Source organism: Argiope bruennichi, chromosome X2 (genome assembly GCF_947563725.1).
Source record: "Argiope bruennichi chromosome X2, qqArgBrue1.1, whole genome shotgun sequence".
NCBI classification, from domain to species: Eukaryota; Metazoa; Arthropoda; class Arachnida; order Araneae; family Araneidae; genus Argiope; species Argiope bruennichi.
This window is the reverse complement of record NC_079163.1, coordinates 74,615,059-74,641,491: the sequence shown is the minus strand read 5'-3', so window position 1 is coordinate 74,641,491 and position 26,433 is coordinate 74,615,059. Positions and strand designations below refer to the sequence as shown.

Genomic DNA, 26,433 nt, shown 5'->3' with positions numbered 1-26,433 from the left:
TAAGTGAGAAAGATATACATTTTTCGGTTATTTAAGGGAATAATACAAGCATCGGAAATACGAAGAAGATGTAGGAATAACTTATCAGATCGTTACTAGTGCCACATTTAAGAGAAAATATCCAATTTTGAACAATGAAATTATGGGTTTGAATACAACACGTGGGACAAATCTTTCCTGATTGGCCAATTTTAATAAGCTTTCTTTAAATTATTGTAAATTGTAAACAAAATTATGAGCCATTTCATTGGCTATGGTATACATTATTTATCCTTTCTGAAACTTTCAAAAGCTTCTGTGGCGATTTAAATACTTAGTTCTTTTAAACTATAAATATTTCAAATTCCAGAATAAATTCTTATCTTACATTTTGTTATTAAACCTGCTTAATTTCAACTCTGTAATTCTGCACCTAACAATGTATGTAGAAAACAATATAAATGAAATTGATAGCTTTCAGAAAATTTTTCATTAGGGAGAGAATATGTCAAAGATATTAAAATTACGAAGTTTTTTGCTAGCATACATTAAAAAGTTTGATGTAATAAATAATTTTAGAAGTGACAATCGGATCTCTTGAAAGATTCATATATTTCTTTTCAATGAATAAAATATATTTAAATGAAACACCTTCTCCTAATGTTCGTCCCAAAATTCATAAATGAAATTGCGACTAGGTTACAATTCTTCAAGTTTGTATTTTAATAGCGCATTTAATTTGTCTCTTGGTAAACCAGAGGAAAAAAAATGAAATTAATATCGACGCAGAATGCAATTATCATTTTACCATTTTAATTTTACACGTACTTTTTAAAACATCTGAACTTTTCACTTTTAAATGACGAGAGATCTCTTTAAATAATTAGACATCTCCTTTTTGAATTTATCTTTATAGATTTATCTTTTGTATCAAATATGTATTTAACTAAAATTATGAAATTTTGTTACACATTATTTTAGTGAAAGACTATGCTACTGTTTAAAGGAAAAAGTAGATTTTTAATATTAATTTCAAAATATAATTTCATAGATAGTATTAATTTAATTCAGTGTATTGTGTACTTACTCGCAGGGTAAAGGGCATGGACAAGGAGGATCATCTTTACTAAGAGATTTCATAACTTCATCCAAACAGCATACTGTAAAAAATTGCGTTACAAATTACCGGAAACTATTAGAAAATATTTCTTTGCAATAAATATCGAATTTAAAATGGTCTATCTTCTGATCATTGTTTTGAATAAATTTAAGTTAGGAACGTCTCTACTACTACTGGTAATAATTACTATCGAATAATTCGGTGAAATTTTATGATTAATGTTAACCAGTTAAAAAAATTTTTTATAGAAAAAAAAGAATAATATAATTATTTTAATTGTTAGATGAAATTGTAGTGCTAAGAAGTTTGTTTGTAAGCTGCGAATAAATGTCATACATTTGATTTTCCTTAGAATTTTCGGTTGATTCAAAACTAAAAGAAAATTTAATAATCTCGCACAACTTCATTATTTTAACATCTTTTAAGCTAAAAATTAGAAATTTTATGCAGCTTACAAATCCATAATTTTAAATTTTTGTCTTAAGGGAAAACTGACATAAAGTTAAAATATTAATCGTTAGTTTTTATAGAAAAACTAGGTCAGAAAAAAAGTCCAGTTAAATAAAAACCGAAATTTGATTTTGAATTGCGATTAAAATATCTCACCTGATGTCTGGTTTTGTATGTCACAAAGGTCAAACGATTGCTCCGATGGTAGAAAAGGATCCACACAGCCACAACGGCGTAAGTTTGCACTTTGCATGCATTTTCGAATACAATCCTGTCAAAATGGATTTTAAAAAACTATAAATTTTAAAAATAATTCTGAAAACTAAATAAAATAATAACTATAGTTCTGAAAATAACACTTCCGTAAAACGTTAATTTTTTTAAAAAAAATATTTGAAAAAATGTTTCAAAACATTCTTGGCACCTAAAAATGTCACTATGGACAAATTAAAAATGTAAAATAAGCCAAGAATTAATGAAATGATATGAAGCTGAGTATTTTTTTGACTGGAGCAAGGAAATCAATCATAAAAATAACAAAACTAGTTTTGAATGTTTGAACGGAGAAAAACGTTTCTAAGAATAATCTTTTGAAGGCTGTATTAATTATTTTTTGCATCGAAATTCAATATTTTTGATTAAAGAAAAAATACAGGTAAATAATTAATACTGGGTTTCAGTGATTTTTGAAGTAATAAAGGAAACTATTTGTTGAAATCAAATGACTGCTACAGGAAAAAAAATCTTATAAATCAAGGCTACAGAAAATATTAATACTTGAAAAAATCGTATTAAAATTCATTATACTAGTAGTGAATTATCTCAACGGAAGCTTTAAAGGTTTAGTTGTAAAAAAAAGTTTTTATAGATAAACAAATTTGAATTATACGTAACGTTAATTATATATAATTAATTGAACGTTACATCTTTTATTTCCTTTTTTTCCCTGTCTCGCACTCGAAAAAAAGAATAATAAAAAGATATTGAAGTCTAATAATAAAATGACAGGCATTCGAAATGACTTGTTAAAAAGAACTACTTCGGTTTTTCTGAAGATAAAAATAAATGTAAGGAAAGTAATTTTATTATAAAGAAATGTAATTTGTTTAATATATGTTTTTATATTCAAATAAAGCACTTACTGTTTTGGATATTTCTAAAAGTTTACGATTTTGATTTTTTAAAGTCTTTACAACAATTTATTATGAACCATATTTATTTTCTCCCGTTCTTCATCTCTCTTTCTCTTTTGCATGTTATGAATATTTTTCAAGCTTTCGGTAACATCTGAAATGATTGTCTGACGAAGATTTCGACAGTTAAATTTTCTTCTAAATGTTGTATAAATTGAATGACTACTCAAGAATTGATTCCAAGTGTCGAGTTGATAAGTTTTTTTCTAGATTTGGACGTTATTATGGAAAACGAAAATCTTTGTATGAAATTTTGTATATGAAAAATATGAAATATGTATATGAAAAAATATATAAATGAAAAAAAAATTTTTTTTCTGCGGAAAAAAAAATGAATCCGTGTAGACCAAATGGATTCCAATATTATTGGCATGATTTGCGGAAAGTACCAAATTACTTCTCCGAGCCCATGATACTTAAAATAAATTCTAAGCTTATAGGTTCAAGTGACCTATTTCCTTACCAAACCATCACTGATATATTACTAGAGAAAACACAAAAAATATAATGAATTGCCTCGAAATGCCTTTGCACTTCAACTATGTAAAGCGTATACACTTGAACTCACAATTTACCGTAAGATTCAGTCACGAGTGTGTCTAGCGGTGCGGCCAGAAATCGATGAAGAAAATAGTTTGAGCTCGTTTGAAAGAAAGCTAATTATCAGTTGCAACTTTCGTCAATGCTTTGTTTACTGCCCTCGATAATAACATACATTTTTGCAAATATAGTTCGCATATTTTAGAAAATAAAAATTTTTATTGAAAAAAAATCATGTTTTTAACTTATAACATGCAGATCCCCCGGGAGGCACCTCGAAATGAGGATGAGAGGCTTCCGGCATGGTGGTTGGATCTAGCCACCTTGGAAGATACATAAATAGGTGGGGGTCTGACTTCACCCATCGATGACGGGACATACTTCCTTCGGGAAGGGTTGTATACCGTGGCCGGGGATGGCTCTTAGGACTCAACCACAGTTCCCGCCAATGTTGCTGTTGCGGTGGTGTGGTCATTCGGTATTATTCGTGTGCCTTCGAGTGGGTCGGAGAGTCAGTGATATGACTTAGAAAATGCAGTGTTTTCAGTCAAATTATCAAAAAATAACGGAATAATAGACAAATTGACACCAAAGTATTATATTAAAATTCAAAGTAAATACTTTGAAAGTAGAAGGATTTTGGGATTCAGAATTGAATAATTTTAACTTTGAATGCACAAAATGTAACATTTTTTTCACTCAAAATTTCATAAATAGATACACAAGGTAGCTTATATAAACAAATGCAATTGAATACCACTAAGATTCCGAAAAATATCGGCTGTACGCATGTTGAATTTTAGTTGATGTTTTGGAAAAGTTAAATGAATATGAAATGAAATGTTAGAAACATGCTAACTACCAAGGCATATTTATAAATTAAATACAGAATTGAAATTGTTGCAAAGCAAGCATTATAAATAACAAATATTACCATGTTACATTACTTATATAAACATTACAATTATAACATTGCGTAATTGATGTTGTTGCTCCTTATCCTCAAAAGATCTGACATATGTCAGATTAGCTCCAGTAAGTTGTTGACCACCAAAAGATCTACAATAATAGGGTGATCGAGTAACTTGATGTACAATACATAATTAAAAGCATCCAAAAATATTTATTAGACAGTTTGGAGAGGGTCCATTTTGTGATTGTGCTCCAGTTCACACAGCACAAATTGTGTAGAACTGGTTGCTGACATGTATGTTTTTAAGAATGCGTTCTGCTTAATGCTGAAATTACAATCCCATAAAATGCATGGAATGAACTGGAATGTCGATTTCGCACTTGACTACAACACCCTACGTCAGTGACAAGCTTTCCAGTTTTCTTTTACAAGAATGGTATTCAATTCCTACAGAAAAATTCCAAAAACTAGTTGATGGCCTTTCTTATGAAGTAGCAGCTATCACTATGGTAAAAGGGATCCCACTTTATTTTGATATTTTATTTTCGCAGGATAGTCGAGGTATAAAAGTGTCCAAATGCTTTTAATAATATAATGTATATTTACATGCATGATGTTGCACTTAATGATGATTGGGGAAATAATGTAATAATATTTATTGTTATTTATATTCGTATTTCATTTATAATTATACGTCGGTAGGTAGAAAAGTTCTAACCTTTATACAATTTAATATAAATATTCAAAGCTTTAAATTAAAATATCAGTTTGTAGAAAAACCCCTATCGTTTAGCTTCTCTTAGCGAGCAACAAATTCAGTTTGCGCAATGCTGACATCTCTCTGAAACTTAATGGTACTCAACTGGATTTTTTTTATATATCTACGTTGCCCTATATATTTACTTTTGAAATCATCAAAGAAAAATTATGTTACGTTTCGTAAGAATGCAGTTAAAAGTTATTTATTACAAATAATTATAATTTTTCAAAAATTCAAAGTATTTACTTTATTTTTCAATATAATACTTTGGAGGTATTTTATTCTATATTTTGAAAGTTTCTTAAAATTTGTTCGAAGATTCTGAGTGTTATAAACAAAAAAATCATGCATACAAATTTGAAAAAAAAAAGCAAAAAACACCCTTTATATTTTCTAGAATATATGAGCTATTTTTACTAACATGCACGTAATTATCGTGGACAGCAGAAAGTGATTAAAGTTATTAATATTGGTCAGTTCTGTGTCCGAGCTGTTTTCCAGCAAGCACCGGGAACAGTTCCTACCCCCCCCCCCCTCCTGCAAAGATACGATTGGGAAGTTTTGGATCACCTACCACATAATACGACTATGGAACCTTTAAGTTTTCATTTGTTTAGACCCACAAAGAGGTTCCTTGGCAGTTAAAAACTTGGCTTTGATGACTACCTCAAACGGGCTATTGAAAACGGCTCTAATCGCAGCAGACGGCGTTCTGTAAGACCTGCCTCAACATGAAGGATAGTTGTGTCAAAAAGTAGTAAATTGATAATACTTTAATTCCCTGTTATGTTGTCAATCATTGTATTTTTTATTAGTATGATTAAAACTTTGTACCTTAATTATTAATACACCCCCATATGAATAATAACTAATTAATCACCATACCATATTAACCATGACACACATATCATATCTCAAATTTCCACGCTTCATGAATACAAGAATTTGGAGTGAAAAATCTGGAGCCAATAGATATATATTTGCGTTCGAAAAATTTTAAATGAATTGCAATCTTCAGACCATTCACAAAACCATACTCGAATCGAAATTTTAATTCTGAATTAAGTTATTATTTGGGGTATTCATGTTTCATCTATCTTTTTGAATCCTTAACTCATGTGCAGAAATAATCAAAAGGCGAGTTTTATTTTTTTCTAAATTGCACCAAAAATGTACTAAAAGAAGTGTTTCAGGAGTTTTTAAAGCCAAGCCTATTATTATAGACCTTAGTTAGATTAAAAGAATTTGGAGAGACAATAGAAATCCCTATTTTACTTCCCCCCCCCCACGAAAAAACAACAACAACAACCCGCCGAAGAGTTCATTTTACACCAAGTCCGTTGTTTTTTTAAAGTTAACAGTGAGGAGAAAACAATCACATTAAAGAAAAAAAAATTCTTCATATAAATGTTCCTTATAGAATGAAAAATACTTGGCATGCATACAAATCTGTACACAATAGCTTGGAAATAGATGATATATTAAACAATTTGTTGTCAAGTAAAGTGTATTTTATGTGCTAGATTTTATATAAATTAGTTTCTTACTTCTTGATCCTTTGGAGAAATTGAGTCTTGTTCTTCATAATTTCTGCATTTGTCTCTATATGGGTGAGGTAAACGGTATATGGAAGTCTGAAAAAAGTAAATGGCACGTGTTTTATAATAGATTAAAACTTCGTAAAAGACGTTATTGTATTATACTATTTTTAAGTTTTCCTTTATTTAATTAGGAAAAAAAAACTGCTCCATTTTCACATAAAATATAAATTCTTTTACTCTAAACAGAGCTTATTACTTTATGGAACTTTTAGCAATAAAACTGCGATTGTATGAAAGTTTATATGCTGGATTATTTTGAATTTTTTTTTAGTTTGTTATTGTCTGTCAATATTGATCTATAATTTTAATTCAAGTAAATATACGGGGCTTCATTGTTTATACTGAGGTTAGTTTTTTTTAAAAAAAATTGAAAGCAGAAAATGATTTACATTTTGTTTGAGAATACAAGATATAGTAATTGTTTTATATTTTGAATTAACTTTTGCATCAGTTTTTCTTGGTAAAAATCATAGTGTTTTCAATTTTTAAAGTTAATTAAATATATTTATATCCATTAATTTCTAAACAAATTACATTTAAGCCAAGCTCAATATCTTTCACATTATTTGTATCCTTTTCTGGATCATTTAAATAATGTGTCTGTTTTATGAAGACATACAGAAGTTAGTTTAACGAAGAGTTTCTTTTTCTGAAATCTGCAACAAGGTTGAATAAATTTTTTAAAAAATTAAATGAGTTAAAAATGGCTGCTTGTTGGCATTGATACCAGCTGTTCTGTTCAAAGTATTTCTCAAGAGTTGCAGTATTAATAGTTAAAATAAAGTATTTTTGTTTTCATTAGTCAAATATCTATCCATTTTATGTCAAATATTAACTTTCTTGGGTTTTAGTTTAATGAATTGAACAGAATTTTTTAAATCTGATTATAGAAGGAAATTATCTTCGGATGAAGGTTATCTAGATTACAATGTAGGTCTATAATATTTTTGCACTTCTTCTCTCTTTTAATGTTAATTTTTGTAAAGACCTTCAATTAATTTATCTAAGGTAAAAAAAAATATTCAATTAAAAATTTTCAATTATTTTAATACCAAAAATAAACCCTCATCATCATCATATTTCGCTAGATAGTCCAGGGTGGGCCAGTGCCTTCCTCTGAATTCTGTTCCACCGCATTCTATTTTTGACACTTGTGTGCTAGTTTCTTTCCTGGATAGCCAGGAAGTCTGTCTCATTTTGGGTCTACCTTTTTTCCTACTTGTTAGAGGTTTATGTAAAAGATTTTTTTTAAATATGGAATAATCATCCATTCTAAATATATGAGCCGCCCAGTTCATCCGATTTATTTTTATAAACTTTATAATATCTGGCTCTCTATAGATTTTATATAGCTCAAAGTTATATCTTCTTCTCCAAACATTGTTGATTTCTATCAATGGCTCGCAGAATCTTTCTTACGAAAATGGCTATTCTATTTTCTCCAGCTTTGGTCAGGGCCTGGGTCTCTGAGCCTTAGGTAAGTATTGATCTAATTAAGGTTTTATATAGTAAAATTTTTGTATTTCTTGATAAAAATATTTCCTAAAATCTGTTATTTTATTCAAGGTTGATATACTTTTATCTGATTTGGGAATAGATTTATATCGAAAGAAGAAGATTAAAGGCTAATTAATTTCTCAATATGGTTGTAATTTTCCCTTCATACAAACCTAAAAGTTTAATGTTAAAAAAATATGTCTATCAAAACAATTTTGATGCAAAACAGGAAGAAAGTGGAAGGAGGAAAGTCAATTTGCGATTCCAACATCAAGGAATTGTTTGACAACGGATTCTAAAATCCTCCGTGCTTTTGCGGTGGTCGTCTCAGAACACTGAAACGAACAGTATCCCCCTATTATGCAAAGAAAGGAAGATGACAAACTTTATCAATTTTCCTTCAAATGCACACCATTTTGACAGGCAGATTTCTTTTAAACTAAATGATATAACTTTTTCACGTGGTATCATTGTAGAAGGGATTATTTAAAAACCAAAACTATATCCCAATGTTGCATTATCAAACACAGTATTCATAATCTAAACACAACACACAAAATTCCCACTTATTATTAAATAAATATCAGGTATCCTTAATGCCAATCTAGGAAAAGTCATTTATTAAATTTTTATTTAATCTAAGGAATAACTTAATCGAATGGTCTTTTATCAAATCTTTTTTTACCAATCTTTTTGCTTCTTTCGCAGGGAAAAATATATTTACGTGCAGTTTAGTAAAAGCTTTCAACCTCCTAATTCTTCAATTTTTATTCTACAGTCAGACTAATTTACAAAATAAATAAAGGAGAATCTAATGTTTTTATTCTCAAACATTTTGGTAAAAAAAAAAAAAAAAAAAAAAATCAAGAACAAAAAGATTGTAACAAATGAGACTGCAATAAAGTTTTTAACAAAAAAAGAAAAGTAAACATAGAGCCGATACCCTTTCCCTTATTCAGTAACCCTTATTTGCTTAATAGTAAATTTGGGAAGTTTTGTTTCAGTAGAAAGAATTTTTCTTAGGTTCTTTCGAAAGTAAATATTGTTACTTCAAGTCATCAACATACACACTAACAATTCCATCGAAAATTTGAACTTCTTAGAGTCAACAGTAATTAGCTATTGGATGTCACCTTTATCCAAACATTATTTCCTTTTTACTTTATCACTTAGAAATCTGCTAATAAGTGTTTAATATTGTTTCACTGAACACAATTTTGGAAACAAATTTAGTTACTTGATTTTTTTTTCATGAAAAAATATAAATGAGGATTTATTTAAAACTCTCGTAGATGCATAATTTGAACGAAACTATCACGGACATTTTTAATTTGAAACACTGTTTCATAGCTTCACAGTATAAAAACTACGCAATTTTAAAGTAGAAACTCTTTGCCATTAGTTCAGTTAAGTATTAAGATGTTTTTCTTTCTTTAGTAACATAATTTCGGAACGCCGCATCGTAACAGTTAACCGCTTCCTGAAATATAATGCCTTTAGAGCGATTTTTATGAAGTTCCATACCCTTTAACCTTCCTCTATGATTAGTTCTTATTTTAATTTTGTTTACCGTTTTCTACTATAGATGACTTCTAATTTCTTACTTTGAATAGTGGTTTGTATTCCAAATCAAACGGAACAAAAACAAAAAAGTTAGTGCTGCAAAACAACAAGATTTCTGCGTAATATAATATAGAAATTGTTTTTAAATAAGCTTTTTGCATCATTTAGGAGAATCTTCATCATCATTAAAAATATTTCTCAATTCTGCTTCAGCAGCTTGAAATTGCATCTTGAACAATTTATTTCTTCTCAATTTAAAATGGGAGTTATGATGAAATAATTATTGAATTATTTTAATATCTTTCAAGCCTTGTATTTCATTTTAAATATAATTATTATTTAATTTTGATATTGTATATCGTTGAGTTATGATTGAAAAAATATAATTACGATCAAAATGTAAAAACAAGACCCGTTAAAGTCGGTCATATAAAACTTTATTTTATTCACTTTTAAATAAAATATATTAAAATTTTGCTCTGTATTTAATTTAATTTACGTTTTTACGGTTTAGCATAAAATTTAGAGAGTTTTTGGAATTAAATTTAAATTCCAAAATCAAAAATAACGAATATTCGCAACAAGGCCTTAACTAAATATAATTAGAAGATTGGTGAAATTCAATAATCAAATAATACATATAAAAACACTGAATACAAAATCCTGTAAATATCATTGAATTTTTAAAGATTTTCTTAAAGCTTACAGCAATTACAAACAACTGAACAAATTAATCTCAAAATATATTCAGGTGATTAAATTGCGTATCCTATACAATTTGTAATTTCAAGAATGGGAGGAATTTCTCTGCATTTCTGTACACTTACCTGTCTGATTGCTACTGATGTTTCAGATCCAGGATTTATGTTGATGCCGTAGTCCTCAGGATTTGGTTGGGATTCTGATTTATGAATAACAACTCGTGCTCCAATACTTGGTGTTATAGGACTATAATCCTGAACCTCTAAATTCAGAGTTAATTCTAATCCTAGAATAAAAACTATATTACTCTATTTCCAAATTTATTAAAAGTATACTTTATGTGGATAATGAAAAATTAATTTCATTGCTTAAATTAGAATCAGGAAACTACAGTATTTCCTTTCCTATGTTTTGAAATCAGATAAAATATAATAGTATAAAATTCTATTTTCACTTTTTATTAGAGAAAATTTATGAACAAAATATGCAGCCCTAGTATTAAAAATATTTAAAAATGATTTCTTAGTGAAGATAATATTTAATGTGTTATATTTTCTATGCTTGCTATTTTTTTTTATCTTGATATAAAAAAGAACCTTTTACTCCTTTTAAGTATTTCTGAAACATTTAACGATGATTAACTTATTGACGTAGATATCGATCGAATTTTTGAGGTAACCATGGCTTTGTCATTTTCATAAAGGAGGATTCAATTCGTAACCTATTCTTCATTTTCTTAAGCAAAAGGTATTTTTTCGGTCGGCTTCTCAATAAAAAACGAGAGACGCAATATTTCCCTATTTTACCTTTTTCAAGCTTTTACTTTTTCTTTTATCATTGAACTGAAGCACCAGTTTTTTTTTATACGCGAACTTTATGATAAGGTTAAGCTTATTCTCCCAGTAGACTGAAAAATATTTTGCACAAATATTGATACATTTTAATATATAAAAATATTGCAATCGCTAAAAAAATTCGACTATGACATTTTGATAAATTTCCATTTTTCGTATTTCTTTTACTCTAATGGAATAATAATAATATCGCTCTATCAGTGCATAGTTTAAAAGTACAAAGATCTTTATAGATGAAATTTGGTAAGTGGTCTTAAAACCAAAATTCTCGATCGGTATCAAATCCTGGTGGAAATATGCCTTCGAAAAATGTGTATGTGAACATAACTCTAAAATGCAACGAAAGTTGATATACAGTTTTAGCACCAGAATTGTTAATGTGCTTCAAATTCTTCATTGGATTGACCCTCTGTTTACGATATCTGTTCTTATGTATCGACACGTTATAAACGGAGACAAGAGACACTTTTACAAACTACATATCCAGTTATCTTCACTATAAGACGAAGTTAAATACAAAACGCGCTATATTCTGAAAGTATAGGAGTAATTCAAAGGAAACCCTCCAACTGCTTAAGTTTTCCTTTAATATAAGCTATACATTTGAACAATACCAAAAAAAATTATGTGAAAGGAAACTACAAAAAATATTTGTGCTAGTTGAGAAAATTTTCACTTTTTGAAGACACAGATATCTTGAATTTATCTACTACAATAGGAATCGAATTTATGTCTCCATCTTTATGTGTGCACAACGAAACAGACTGAAAAATTTTAGATATCTTATCATGATGATGATTTTTTAAATCTATATTACATGTTTTATGAGGAAGCAGAATAAGAAGTATCCGAATATTATCAAAATGAACTGCCCGTGTTTTTCCAATCACTGGATCTTTATGTGTGCGCAATGAAACAGACTGAAGAATTTTAGATATCTTACCATGATTATGATTTTGTTAATCTACGTTACATGTTTTATGAGGAAGCAGAACAAGAAGCATCCGAATATATCAAAGTAAAAGGGCCTTATTTTTCCCACCACTGGAAAATCTAATTTTTTCCATTCATTTAAAAATAAGAACAGAAGTAATGTCTTCCGTTTTTCATAAACGACTAAACTATACCTATTTTTGTTCGGTTAGTTCTTTCGTTCGTTACAATAAAAATTTTCAATTTAATACACGCAGATATTGACAGCGCTTTCCCCCTTTAGAATAAAACCTTATTTATGTATTCATATATATTTCGATAATTTAAGAGGAGAACATATTTCCATAGCTTTTTTCTTTTCAAAATACCGTCATTTAGCTTAATTTTAGAAACAAGGTTGTTATTCGAATTATTTTAGAATTATAATTTTCATGATTTTTCAAAATGAGATATTTTCCGCTGTTTGAATTTTTTAGGAATTATATTTTAGTTTTAGGGATAGATTACCGAGTTGCATAATAACTCTGCAATGATTTTAACAGTGGTTTTAATACATGAACTTCATTGGCTTTTTCTACAAATTTTTTTTTTGTTATGAATCTTTTTTTCAAATGACAGTTGACAAATTACGACCAAAATCTTTAGTAAAAAATCTATAACAAATAAGACTAATGTATTAAAAAAATTTTGACATTTCATAAAAATAAACAATAGCAAAGAACACTATTGGCGAGGGTCATTTTTAAATAATTCGACAGTTTGCGTTCACTGAGTCCTTCAAATTGTACACAAAGAACGTCAAGCACTGCTAAAAGTGGACAGTATCTTGTAAGTATACGAAAAAAAAAATGCAAAAAGAACTTTTTATCTAGCTTTTTGTTCCTGATCGTGAACTCTGCCTTAGACTGAGCCAATGTATATATATATATATATATTTTTATTTTTCATGTTTATTATTATTTTTAATATTTTTATTTATTTACTTATTTTCTCATTTATTTATTCATCTTTTTGTCTTTGCTTTAATTTTAATTTTACTTTTATTTTTCTGTTTTCGAAGTTAAACTGCCTATTTTTGATAAATTTTTATTATTTACTAATTATGTTTCAATGATACTTTTACTGCAAAATATTATGTAGGCTCTTCTGCTTGAATCATTTAGACCTTCTTCACTTTTTCTTTTTATGCCCGCCTCTTTAGTTATTTATTTTTTGGCGCTGCCTTTAGCTTCTTTTGCATCTAGTACACATGCATAAGAAAGTGATTTTTGAATAGCCAGTCCTTTGATAGCTATTTAAATTTTTTTTTTTTTTTTTTTAGTTATGAGCTTTTCACCTGTGTAACGCCACTTTTGGCACACACTTAAGCATCATCAGAATACCCTCGGACAGACTGACAAATTTATTTCGCCGAAATTTGTTTGCTTTATTCAAATTTGGTGTTAATGTCACGTACCTAATTTCATTTGTCCAGCTTATTGCGTTTTTGATTATGATAGTTAAGCGACTCAAGAATTTGTAGATGGAGTAAATTTTCAAGCAGTCCGCAGTAACAATCCAATGTAACAATTATTGCAACACGATCCTTCTTTTATGCCAAAATAAACCATCATCTTAACAGAAACATTGTATGAACTATGAAAGTCCTATTAGGGATAATAATTGCTAACACTTCAAATATAAAGAGCATTAACTTGACGAATATGATAACATAATAGATGAAATGTGATAAAAAATAGTGATATTTTAAAATTGCATAATTTCACGTGTCTTAAGTGGTCGCGCCCTCTAAACATCTCCACTAAAGGCTGAGTTACTTCTCTACCAAACCAGAGTCACTCCCTGTTTTTTAATTTTCAATAAATGGCTAATACTTTTCTTCCTTATGATATTCATTGTGGCCTACTTTCTTTATAGTATTAATTTCATAGCTTGCATATTATAACGGAAACTTAAAATCTTCTGAAATTCACTACGAGATGGCGCCACTCGTACAGAAGTAAATTACAATTAAAATTTATTGATTAGTAATTAAATTCTGAAAAGATTAAAATATTATATTATTATCAAGAACTCACTCGAAACTTTAGTACACCAAGAAATGAAAAAAAATCGACCACAAAAGTTCATCATTGCAGAAGGGAAACAATTAAAGTTAGATAAAATGGTAAAAAAAAAAAAAGAAAAAAAAATTATAAATTTCCAGTGTAATAGTGAAATGAAAAGGCTTAAAATATTTCAACTAGAATTTTTTGATATATTTTGTTTTCAAAGGCTGTAGAAAATACAGTTTTAAATAAAATAGTTATCACAAACAGTGCTGTCAATTTTTTTAAACAGAAATTATGGAGCGGAAAATAGAATTTAAGATCCATTTCTTAACGATTAAACTAAATAAAAATTTCAGCGAATCTAGAATTTCAAATCTTTACATACCTTCCAAAGTTAACTTTTCTAATATAATTTTTACTTCAAAAGTAATAATTGCATTATATTATTTATATTTTTATCTTTATTTTATCTTTCCTATCATTATTTTTATGCTCTTTATTTAACAAGTATGAGAAACCTATAGTTTCAAATCAATGATTACTATAGAATAAAAACATATTTTCATCATTTGAATGGATTTATTCCGATTCTTTTCGAATATATAGAAAAAGAAAAGCCAAAAATAAGCTGAGAAAAGAATATTTCGAATAAAATAGAATGCCAGCCAGAAATTCGACAATGCAGAAACTAGAAGTAAAATTAATTGTACTTAAACAATACTCTATTGGCTATGATTTATGATGATGTTTGGCTATGATGTTTTTAATGTTATTTTAGCATACATTACAACAAAAAGAGCAACTTCTCGATCATTTCACTCAAATGGAAATAAATAAAAAATTAATCCTTGAAAAATATAGTGGATAAAACCATATCTTATACATATTACCATTTGTTTACCTGAAAATATTTTTGAAGAATTTTTGTTACTTTTCAAACGATAAACGAATTTTCGCTTTAAATGTGCAGAAATATTTTTCTTTTAAATGGAACTATATGACAATTTTTTGTTCTCACTTTTTAGAGATTAATTTTTATTTAATGTCTTCATACATTTTAAAATATAAAACAACTTTTCGAATTACTCTGATTAAATTTATAAAATTAAGGAAGCAATCTTGTAAAGTCACATCACTGACTCTCCGACCCACCTGAAGGCACACGGATATAGAATACTGAATGACCAGACCGTCGCAATAGCAATATTGGCGGGAACTGTGGCTGAATCCTAAGGGTCATCACCGGCCACGGTACAACTCTTCCCGAAGGAAGTACGTACCGTCATCGATGAGAGGAGCCAGCCCCTCACCTATTTATTTAACCTTCAGGGTGGCGAGATCTAACCACAATACCGGAAGCATCTCATCCTCTATTCGAGGTGCTCCCCGAGGGGTAGCAATCTTGGAACAGATGCAGTAACCAAGATTTCACATCGTACGCATGTTGCCTTTTGCTTATGTGAATAGAAACAGACTCGTAGATTTTTTTTTCATCAATGAATGGTTATTTTAAATCCGAATACATTATGTGCTAAATTATGAACGAGTTATTCCTTTTAACCGAAAAGTGGTGGAAAAACTAATTTTTTTTTTCTTTCAAATTTTTCATTTATGAAAAATTTGCAGTTTTCCTTAAAATAATATTATCTTTCTTTCTGACTTAAGGCTATAAAGAAAATTCTAGCGGTGCCATAACGGATAAAACATTAAACACAAGATTAAATTCTTTTTCCAATACAGCGTAAATTCTCGCAAAATCCATCAGAAAGCACAATCTGTTTCTGAAACGGTACCAAGAAATCGCAATCTTTTGCATAACTTTTTATTCCTTCTGACTTTGACAAATGGGGATATAATGCTTTCTGCTGTTTGAATTTCGCTCTAAAGATCTTTTCTGTACAGGCGTTAATCTTATAGAAAATGGGTTAAATTCTGTCAGTACATGGTATCAAAGAAAGTTCAATCTCTGGTTTGTGTTTTTCTGGAATAAAGATAAATGTCCTCTACATTCGTTTTAAAAGTTAATAATAGCACTTAAACTAGAAGGTTACATTCACTTTGTTAAAAAACCTAATTAAATTCAAACTGTTCTTTCTGAAGATGAAAATGAAATTGCTTTTAACGAAGAATCGAGATATAGGATGACCGTAACAAATGTTGACAACTACTTTATTTGCTTTGTTGTTCAAATAAGAACTTCATTAGTGCTAAGCATTTTCTTTTTATTCCCTCAAAGTAAACTGTAAAATAAAAGAAATGAGTTAAAATGCATTTGCAAATCATTTGGATAATATTGTTTGCATTAAAAATGACATTTTTAAACAGGGAAAAATAGTTTGTAAAAAGGAAAATTCTAAAGAATACGTTTTCGGGCATGATAAGTACCTGCGAAATCAATCTTCTAAATTAATCTTCTTATATAGGGAAAAGGAAATGAGTTTGAATTATTCTATACTGTTCAGCTGGTATTGTAATGTTGTATATAAATAACTAATCGTTCTGATTCAAAAGTATTAAGACAAATTTGCAGTTGTTGATAACAATTAAAAATAATCATATTTTATACAAAAAAAAAATCACCATAGGTTGGATGGTTCAATTTTGCGCTGAAATGGAAATTATTTCTTTTTTTCTAAATTATGTCTTCTAATCACAGCAACATATTTTAAATTACAGTAATCCACACTTACTGAGTTAGGATTTTATGTAAGAAAAATTCGATCATAGTTTGACACACCAAACATAAAGTAAAAAAAATAATGAAACATCTTTGAAATTCGTTATATCACTTAAATAATACCTATTTAAAAACGGGGCATATACAATTATGGGGTATAAAATTTTTTTAATGAATTGTATAGCAGAATCGAACAGAAAACAAATATATTTTTTAATTTTCAAAGGATAATTGAAATGAGTAGGTAAAGGTGCTAAAAAGGACATATTTGATTATAAAATGTAGTATTAGATATATTCTATATCTATATATTCTATATATATATATAAGGAAAACCTTTTGAATTTATTACGTATAGTTATTTCGATCAAAATAAGATTTAGATTTGTCCAACATTAAAAATATATTTATATAATTCTCAGGTACTTGTATTTTAGACATTCTTTGAAAATAATCGGTTTGCGAATAAATAACATTTTTCTGATGAATGTTTAAACTTTTTATTTTACCATTGTCTTATTATCTCTACACTTACTTTTAACTTTTTTTATAGTTTAAACTACAGCCGGTAAAGTGGAGGTCAGGTACTATTTAAATATAGCTAACAGAGAAGATAATTCTCCAGAGGTGTACATTCCTTTCAATAAATTTCTTTGTTACAACCATTAAGGAAACTATTTTTTATTACAAAGAATCGAAAATTTTGTATGAAAAAGAGGCTAAAAGTTAAAGAACATTTTAAAACGAATTCTTTTACTTGTTTAGTTTGCAATTATTTCTTAAGAATTACATTTTGAATCGAACAAAACTTTCTTTTACAGGCTAAGGTCTGAAATTTTTGAAAGATGCTGTAGCAGATTTGAAAGCAGAAAATGACCCGAAAAATATTTGTGGATTATAACATTGCTTTCAAAAAAGGAGACATTTGGATTTCTTTTGATGGTATAAATTCTATTTATGTTATTGAACAAGAAGTCAACGAACAATAGCAAATGTGAAGAGTCTAAAACAGTGCAAATTTAGTGCGAAACCAAAGATATTCTTACACCTGATGAAAGGTTTTAAATATGTTTGTTCCATTTCCCACCTTAATAACCGAAAAGGAATTACCCACGCCCTGCTTAGGAGACCGGTGAAGTTGAATGATCGCGGTCGCAACAGCATTTGGGAATGAAGGCCATCATCGGTCATGGCCCAACCTCTCACACTGGAGGTCAGTTCCGTCACCGGAATGATGACAACCTATTTCCACACCATTACTATACCCACCAATAAAGTGGCACCTTATCCAGCAACTTTTCATTACTTTTTTTGCCCTTCCTGAAGGAATTAGCACTTCGATAAACAATTTAATTTAGAAAATAGTTGATTCATAATGAAAACTCACCAGCAGCTGGGTTCGACTTCGATCCGATTCTAGATTCATTAGCAAAAGACCAGTTTCATGAATTGTAACATTTACATTAATCTTAAGCATTTACTTTAAATTGCTTTTAAGAATAACATTAACTGTTATTTTATTTAAATCAAAGTAAAATTTGGTGCTGATATATTTCCAGTGATATTCAGGTAGTGCGACACAAAGTTCAAAATTATAGTACTGCAATTATAAGAATACAAAAATCATTCAGTAACGGATAATAACGAGAGTAATAACAATATTAGGATAAAACAGTTTAATGTAGAAATATTATTTATTACTACTAAATTTATTATAAATCATGAGGTATGTATATTTAAATATACATAACAAATATAATTTTTCAAATACAAATAATAATTAATCAAATCAATAAGCCTTCTTAAAGTATATAAAATAACTTTTCTTGTTTGAACTCAATAATGACATGACAAGATATTTTGCGAAGCGTTAAGTTTATTTTATATTACCTCTCTTTAAAGCTAAACTTCCTTCAACTGAATTTTATTTTTTATCTACTTGCATTTGCTAATGTTAAATTTTATCTTTAAAATTTAAACTTTGTTCTATTAGATTCAATTTATTTTTTATTCGGACTTAAAAAAGGACGAAAAGACTAGCTATCTACTTACCACTGTTTGGGCCAATATAAGGTGTCTGTAGAGTTTTTCCTTTGGTTTCGTAATTTCCATTGAATGTAAAACAATTTCCAAATTCAATACTCAAGAAGTTGGAGAAGTTACTATTGTGAAGGAAAGTGTGTATATTAATCAAAGCAAGCTGGTAAAAGGCAGGTATATGATAAAGAAATAAATTGGATAAAAAGAATGTCAATCTGTCCGAAAGAATTTTTTGTAACTTTCAAAAGAAGCTCTTAGTAGAGAAAAAAAACCTTGTCTCAAATTTTCCAATAAAGCTGTAGCAAAAAGGTGTAGAAAAAAGGGGATAAGACGGTGGTGTGTCGCTGGTGGGCAGAGATTATGATTGATAGTAACTAGCAGATAGAGAAAATCCGGTAAAGAATCAGCTGCTCCTGATTGCTGAAGACGGGAAAACTTTTTTTTTTTTTTTTCTGCAGCCAAATTTTTTTTTACTATAGAATTATTAAATATTTCTTTCTTTTGCAATATACCCTCGGGATTTTCAAAATTGGGAATATTTACACCGAGATAAACCGCCAACTTCTCTATTGAATTTCATTATTGAATTCACTGTTGAAATTTAAAAACAAAAAATAAAAACGTGTTAGCTCACAATATATCACTTTGAAGAGGCATTCATTGTTGCATTTTAGAATTTTCTTAAAATTAAATAATGATTTAGTATTGTAACAATATTATTAACAATATAAAAATGAGGCAGGAATAAAAAAATTGCAATTTTTAGTTTCTATTTCTTATCAATCAAAATAAAACTTGAATTATAATTGATATGTTAACATTATGTTAATAAAAAATTAATTTAACCGAAGAAAGATTTAAATTACAGAGGAATTTAAGTAAAAATGGCCCGAAAAGTTTTGTAGTTTATCGTATTCTACTCATAATAGTTATATTAAGCGATATATTTTACATCAATAATGAATTTAAAACTTATGAATCTTAAAAGAAATGCTTGCATCTGAATAGCCTATCATTTATTCAAAAACTTTTTATCATTGTTTTCAATTTATAAGTTTTGACGCATTTATTTAAAACTTATTGTCTGAGTGTTCAAAAAGTGCTTTTATTTTAAAAGAAGTAAAAGAGAGGTTGTATACACCTGCGGTGCTATTTTGGAAATTTTTTATGTAAAGTTTACTTTTATGTCTTTTCAAACGCCACATTGGTGGGTGAAATGTTTTTCATCTCCCATAGAATTCTATTTTTTTAAAGCTGAGATGAACTCACAAAAAGTATATCTGATGAGTTTTGTAAATTTTAATTCGGATCATATCAGAAAGGGAAAGATTCTCCCTAGAAAGTGCAAGTTTTAATGAAGTTTTCTTATTCTCCAATTCTTTTCTTTCTTCTGGAATAATAATTCAGAAACTGCAAAGACTGGTATTTTTTTATCTTTTATCTCAAAAGCACTTATCAAAATAACGCTTATTATATTTTTGTAATCTGAATCATACCTGATTGAGCAAGATTCTCCATTGAAGGTGCAAGTTTTAATGAAGTTTTCTGATTGGTGTCCCAACTTGCTTCTTTGTTCCTTCGATAAACTCAAATAACGATTCAGAAATTGCAAAGACTGAGAGCGTTCCTTGCTGAATACTCCATCAAAATTACTAGAGCAGGAAGCATATCTTTTTATAGCCTAAAAGATACCAAAAGTTTGACGTTAAAACCATGTACCAAGTAGATGTTGTTATATAGACAATGTACCATTTTCGAAAATTTTCGATTCATGAAATCTATATTGAAAATAATCAAGTATTTTTCCATCCATGAAAATATCAATTAATTTTGTTTTTAGTGTCTCAGTATGCAGAAAAATAATACGAGTCAATTTTATTCCCTGGGGCTCCCTATATAGTTATTATTCTCAGTTTTCGAAGCATTGCGAAAATTTCAGAGATATCAAACTCAATTATTCATTTTATTGATGAATAAATTAAAACTAAAAATATGTTATAGAAAATTGATTCACTGCCATTTTCTAACAATAGAGTAATCTGTCTTTTCCAAAGCAAGGGACTCTTTTTCTTCTTCATATATTGATCCTACTTAAATTAAAATACTTTATTTTGCTTAGGTATGCATAATAAAAGGATGAAATATTTAAAATTCTGATAAGTCGTGCCATCTAAGATTGATTTCTTTTCTTTCTCACCCCTTCCCGTCACATTCACAGTTAAGACGGAGAAGAGAAATTTGAAATTAATAATGACGTGCTTTTGTTCATTAAAATAATTGCGCATCCCTTTCGCAGAATTAGAAAATGAGAGAGGAAAGAATTTAATGAAAGAAAGAAATTGCAGATTTTCTAGAAAAATTATATGGTTGTTATTTAAAAAGTATTTATTTTAAAAATAAATATGAAAAAAAAAAAATATGAATCTACATAAACGACATGGAAAGGCGAATTATTTCATGGAAATATTCTATACGATTCAATATTCATACACAACAGTATCTGTTTTATGTATGTGAAATGTATTAAATTAGGAGAAGCAGCCATGGAGTTTTTTAACAATATTTTTTATTCTTCATAATGTTATGGAACGAGTTCAAATTTTATCCAATACTAAGATTTCTTCTTAAGAGTCATGCCCAGTGGGAGACCCAGTCCGATGGAGGAGAAGAAGGCGGAAAGTAGGAAAAAGGAACGTGAGAAGGTATACAGCTTTAGAATGGAATTTTGCAGAAAAAAGCAATTTTTGTTGTTCAGTACTTTAAAATTATCGCTGGAAAATAATAGCCCGCTCAACTCAGAAGTGAAGTTTGAGTTCGAATGATTAAGAAATAACCATATTTTAGTAAATGAACAGGAGATGATTGTCATTAAATTACAATTCGATTTATTATTCTTTATAATTTAGAAAAAGGCTAAATTTTTAGGAACATTTAAAATAAAATACTAGAGCTACATCGAAGTAGACGATAAAACAGTCTGGGGGAACATTCGGAGCTTGTACAGCTTCATACGGGGATTTTTTTCGAAATTTAGCTGAGAATTTATTTTAACCGCTTGATTTTCAACTAATATTGTAGCTTACGTTGCATAGTTAAAGTTACAGAAATGAGAAACATAATAGAGACAGAACCTCCAGCAACTCAGAAGTTAAAGTGGTTTGAATTCAACTGATTACAAGTACTTTTAAGACAGCAGTAAATAAATTCTATATTATATATATACCGACATTTTATCATATATTTTTAGAATATAAATTCGAAATTCGTATATCGCATTTAAATGTAAAAGATCATAATTTTTTGTAGTTACATTACATTAAATTCAATTTATTAGTACTTTTTTTAAAAAAAAACCTATTACATTTTTGAAATTGATGAAATCTTTCTTACAAGAATCTAGAAATAGTTTTTCTCAGAAGTTTAGGTTTTAAATTAAAAAAAAATGAACAAGTATCCCTTTCCTGTACGGCTCTTTCAATCTTATCGATGCGTGGACTAGGTTTGTATACATAGCGTATTTGTCTTGTAAACAGATAAAATATTTTTCAGAGCCGAAGTCGAGAGTTTTCCACATAGCCACTTCAGCCTTAAAAAAAATAAATTACAAACTTGGAAAATCTTCTGCTTTTTGGTGTTTAAATTTCGCTCGAAAGATATTTTCTCTACAAGCATTAATCTAATAGAATGTAGGTTAAGTTCGGTTAAGCGGAAGTTTATCTTGACCAAGATTCTAATTTCAAACCCTTCGAACTGCAGGTAAACTCTTTTCCGCGTTTTTCTGTAGTAGTTTGAAAAGAGACGAAGGAATTTTTCCCATTTCATTTTAAGAAAATCTTTATGAATAAGAGATTAAGTCTTAAGTCACAAGCATACTGATGACTTAATTATTTCTTAGAGCTAATTTTACAGTAATTCGTTATGAAAAAGCATATCTGGAATTCAGTCTGATTGCTGACAATTTTCCACATTTCTCTGGATTTACGGATTTTTCCTACCGGCAATTTTAATGGAGAAGATTCCTTTGCATTTTATGTACCGTTAAATATTATGTTAATTGTCAATATCTCAAATAAAGTATTTCGTATCTTAATCAACTGAATATCATTTAAATTAAACACATAAAATTTTTCTTTGCTTGAATCCAAATTTTATCCTCATTTCCACATCGCATTTCAATCATCCATCACTTACAACAGTTTTCACTCTACAAATGCTCACTTGCCACTATCATTAGAAATCTCCGAGGTTATTTTCTCACATTACCTTTGTTCACTGAATTCTCGCCACAAGTTTCTGAAGATTAGCTTAAGCGTTTCAAAATGCAAATCTTGATGACTGTTCAGCCGGAGTTAGAAACCGAATTAATCTTAACTTGAATCCGGAATACAGTAGAATGCTAATAACTATGACAAATTGGGGTTTGACTTCGTCTGCATTAAAGGCTTGAATGAGCACTTGAATGCCGTAATGAGTGTAATAATTCCAAACCATTCATTATCAATATTTAATATGCAATGCAAGTCGAGTGGAAAAACCGAGTCGGAGAAATGAAACTCTTGGCTAGAAAGCTCACACTACATTCTAAATGCGAAAGAAAAAATTAAATATTAATTAAAATAGCAATAAAAATATGTTGAGTTATGGCAGGAAGGAAAAGGATAGTACATTTTTTTTTTTTTACAAAATCTCAATGAGTTTTGTAGCTATATTCTGTAATAATTATTTTTTTGAAATGACATATATTCATTTCTTAGCAATAGAGGACCGTAGACATGATAAAGGGAATGAAAGAACACTCTGAAAAACTCAGCAGGATAAAAATTTATTACGTTAACCCTTTAAAGCCAAAATTTATTACGTTATGCCAACCTACATAATTTCATACAAAGATTAATAAATTTGGTGGGAAGCATACTTCCCACAGCCCTAGAAAGGGTTAACGACGTGTAAGAATAAATGTATAAAACCCTTTCAACATTGCGTATTACTTTTTTTTTTTTGCTAGCTCAAATTTCCGAGTTACTTATTTGTTATTGATTATTTTTCAAATTTCTCCATTACTCAGATAGAGAAGATTTCACTACTAATTGGTGATTTTAATTGGTGAGCTGCACAGTTTCGCGCTCAATATTTCCAAGCTGGTCATAGATTGGAAAATCAGCTAAAATCCAACAGAAAATCACGAGGCTTTTATAATCAAAGACTTTCTGTTATGACAGCTATTATTTCTAAAAACAGTCAACTGTAAACCATTTCTTGGAATCAAGATGAATAATGAGAATTTACTGTAAAGTTGTAAAAATAATGATAGAAAAAAAAAAAGAACCGTTTAATTGAGGAAGAAAATATCTTGAACAATTAATGAAGACAAAAGGCCACATAACTGAATTCTCATTTTCGATTTCTAACAAAAATAAATTCTAGGTTAATAAATGTAATTTTTTTTATTGTGGATTTTTAGGAAGACTTCCAGGGATCTAAAAATCATAAACCGTTTCGAGTAAACATTCTATCGAATGGGAAAATGCGAAGGATGAAAAGTCCTCCGCATAGGCGTATTTTGTTTCTGAGTGTTTCGCGTTTTTGCCCTGAAAGGATACATTTCTTTTTCTGATCGACTGCAATTTTTCGGTAATATATTTCCAGGTAAATGATATTTTTTAGATATGATTAAAAAAAGTTATTCGCAATTTTACTCCCCAAGAAGACTTTTTCTAGATATAAATTAAAAACGGCAATTCATTTAATATTGAGATCAGATAATAAAAATCAAACTGTATTTAGTCCATCGAGTTATAAAATTTGAGTGTCTAGACAAAATCTTAACCATATATGGAATCAATTTTTATAAATAAATTTTCATTTTAATATAATATATTTATTTTTAGAATGATTGATATTTTGTGACTTTTATATTACACAAGTTTGTTTTTTTTCACCTTTTTAAGTGTATTTATCTTCTAAAGAGTGTATTCTTAGACAAGCATTTGAAATGTTAAATATAAGAAAGTGCTCATCAGATTTTAATAAAATTCAGCAAATCGTATTAGATTACATTAGCACTATAATTATGTAGATTAACGGGGATAAGATTCGATCCCAGTAATCAAATATCCGGATAATTAGATAGTTGAAAAAGGTTATTTCTTAGGAAGGAAACTCCTCAGTTTGCTTATAATACATTATTTTAATGAGAAGCAAAACAATGTTGTTTATATTTTGTATACTTGCATACTATATTAAAGAATCATAGTTTGAACATATTAATCAGAGCTAGTTGTTTTGCTCAGCTTTATTCATTTTCACTCTGAAAGATTTGCTTGGGGATTTCTTACTTTCCCCTCAGAGCATTTCGGAAAATTGGTCCTCTATCAAATTATCTTCATTTAGTAAAAATTTATTGATTTTTTGTTGTATGCAATTATTATTAATTAACATTTATTCTTTTATTCAATAATTAAATTACAATAGTTTTATTCAATTATTCAATAATGAGATAAATAACAAAAATTTAATAACAGTTTAGATACGATAACAATTATTCTTTTATTTAATAATTAGATTACAATAGTTTTCTCTACAGAGAGCAACGGAGAAGAATTAAAGATATTAAAAATAAAAAAAATATCTATCCAAATGTTACCAAATTATGTAGGATGTAACTAAATCCATTTCCTTGAAACTGGCAGATTATCAGGACTCTTTCTATTGAGACAAATATCAAAGCAAAGAAACTGCAGCAGCCAAGGTGAAAGATTCAATATTGAGTTCTTAGATGACGGATCACTTTTTCTGTATTGACAACTTGGTTATTTTCAGTAAGTTTAGTATTAAAAAAGGTATTGCATTTGTACATATGGTAGCAGTTAATACCTCTGTTATGAATGCCTATTAACCTTGTTATTATTTTCCAGAAGTTGCCCAAGATGTAAACGAGTTTTTAGTAGCATTTTGACCGATGCTATTTACACATCGATCTACATTTTATATTTTTAAATTTTTATATATATATTTAAAATTTGCTGATGAGAATTTTTTAAACTGGATGAAATATTGAAAAAATGAATGATTAAAGTCTATTAGAAAATATTTGAACATTAACTTTTGCTATGAATCTTAACTTTTGCTTTTGAAAATTCCATGAGACGCTCATTATTTTAGATAAATTAATAGAGAATTTTTTCCTTTTTTAAATAATAAAAACTCATGGAATTAAAATGAATCTAAAAAGTTGTTTATTTTTGTACTGTTATCTTACAGATTCCAATGCTTCTTTGCTCAATTTGGAATATTTTTTAAAGAAAAATACATTAAAATTCATTTTTTATAAATTAATAAAAGTTGTGGTTTCGTTTACATAAGATAAAATTTTTTAAAATATTTAATTTTCCTCCAGATAAAAAAAAGAATTAAATAAGTTTTCTCATATTATAAACAAAGCACTGCAATATTTTCTCAAATCAATTGCTTCTTAATTTGTATTTATTTGAAAAAGAAGATAGAGTTCTGATATCTTTTGTGTTTAATGTTGTATTCTTTTATTATCTTCCTTTTAATCCA

General features: G+C 28.4%; 1 protein-coding gene across 2 annotated transcripts in view; it reads right to left on the bottom strand.

Annotated features, from left to right (window-relative positions):
* The window catches only part of LOC129960670 (FMRFamide-activated amiloride-sensitive sodium channel-like), a 78,169-nt gene that overhangs the window by 10,329 nt on the left and 41,407 nt on the right, over positions 1-26,433 (bottom strand). For both annotated transcript variants that reach the window (XM_056074225.1, XM_056074224.1), the window contains exons 3-8: positions 20,370-20,554; positions 18,886-18,995; positions 10,444-10,604; positions 6,503-6,589; positions 1,706-1,820; positions 1,067-1,139 (exon numbers count right to left, since the gene is read on the bottom strand). In XM_056074225.1, coding sequence (XP_055930200.1) covers positions 1,067-1,139; positions 1,706-1,820; positions 6,503-6,589; positions 10,444-10,604; positions 18,886-18,995; positions 20,370-20,554 — 731 coding nt within the window. The remainder of the gene's footprint in view (positions 1-1,066; positions 1,140-1,705; positions 1,821-6,502; positions 6,590-10,443; positions 10,605-18,885; positions 18,996-20,369; positions 20,555-26,433) is intronic.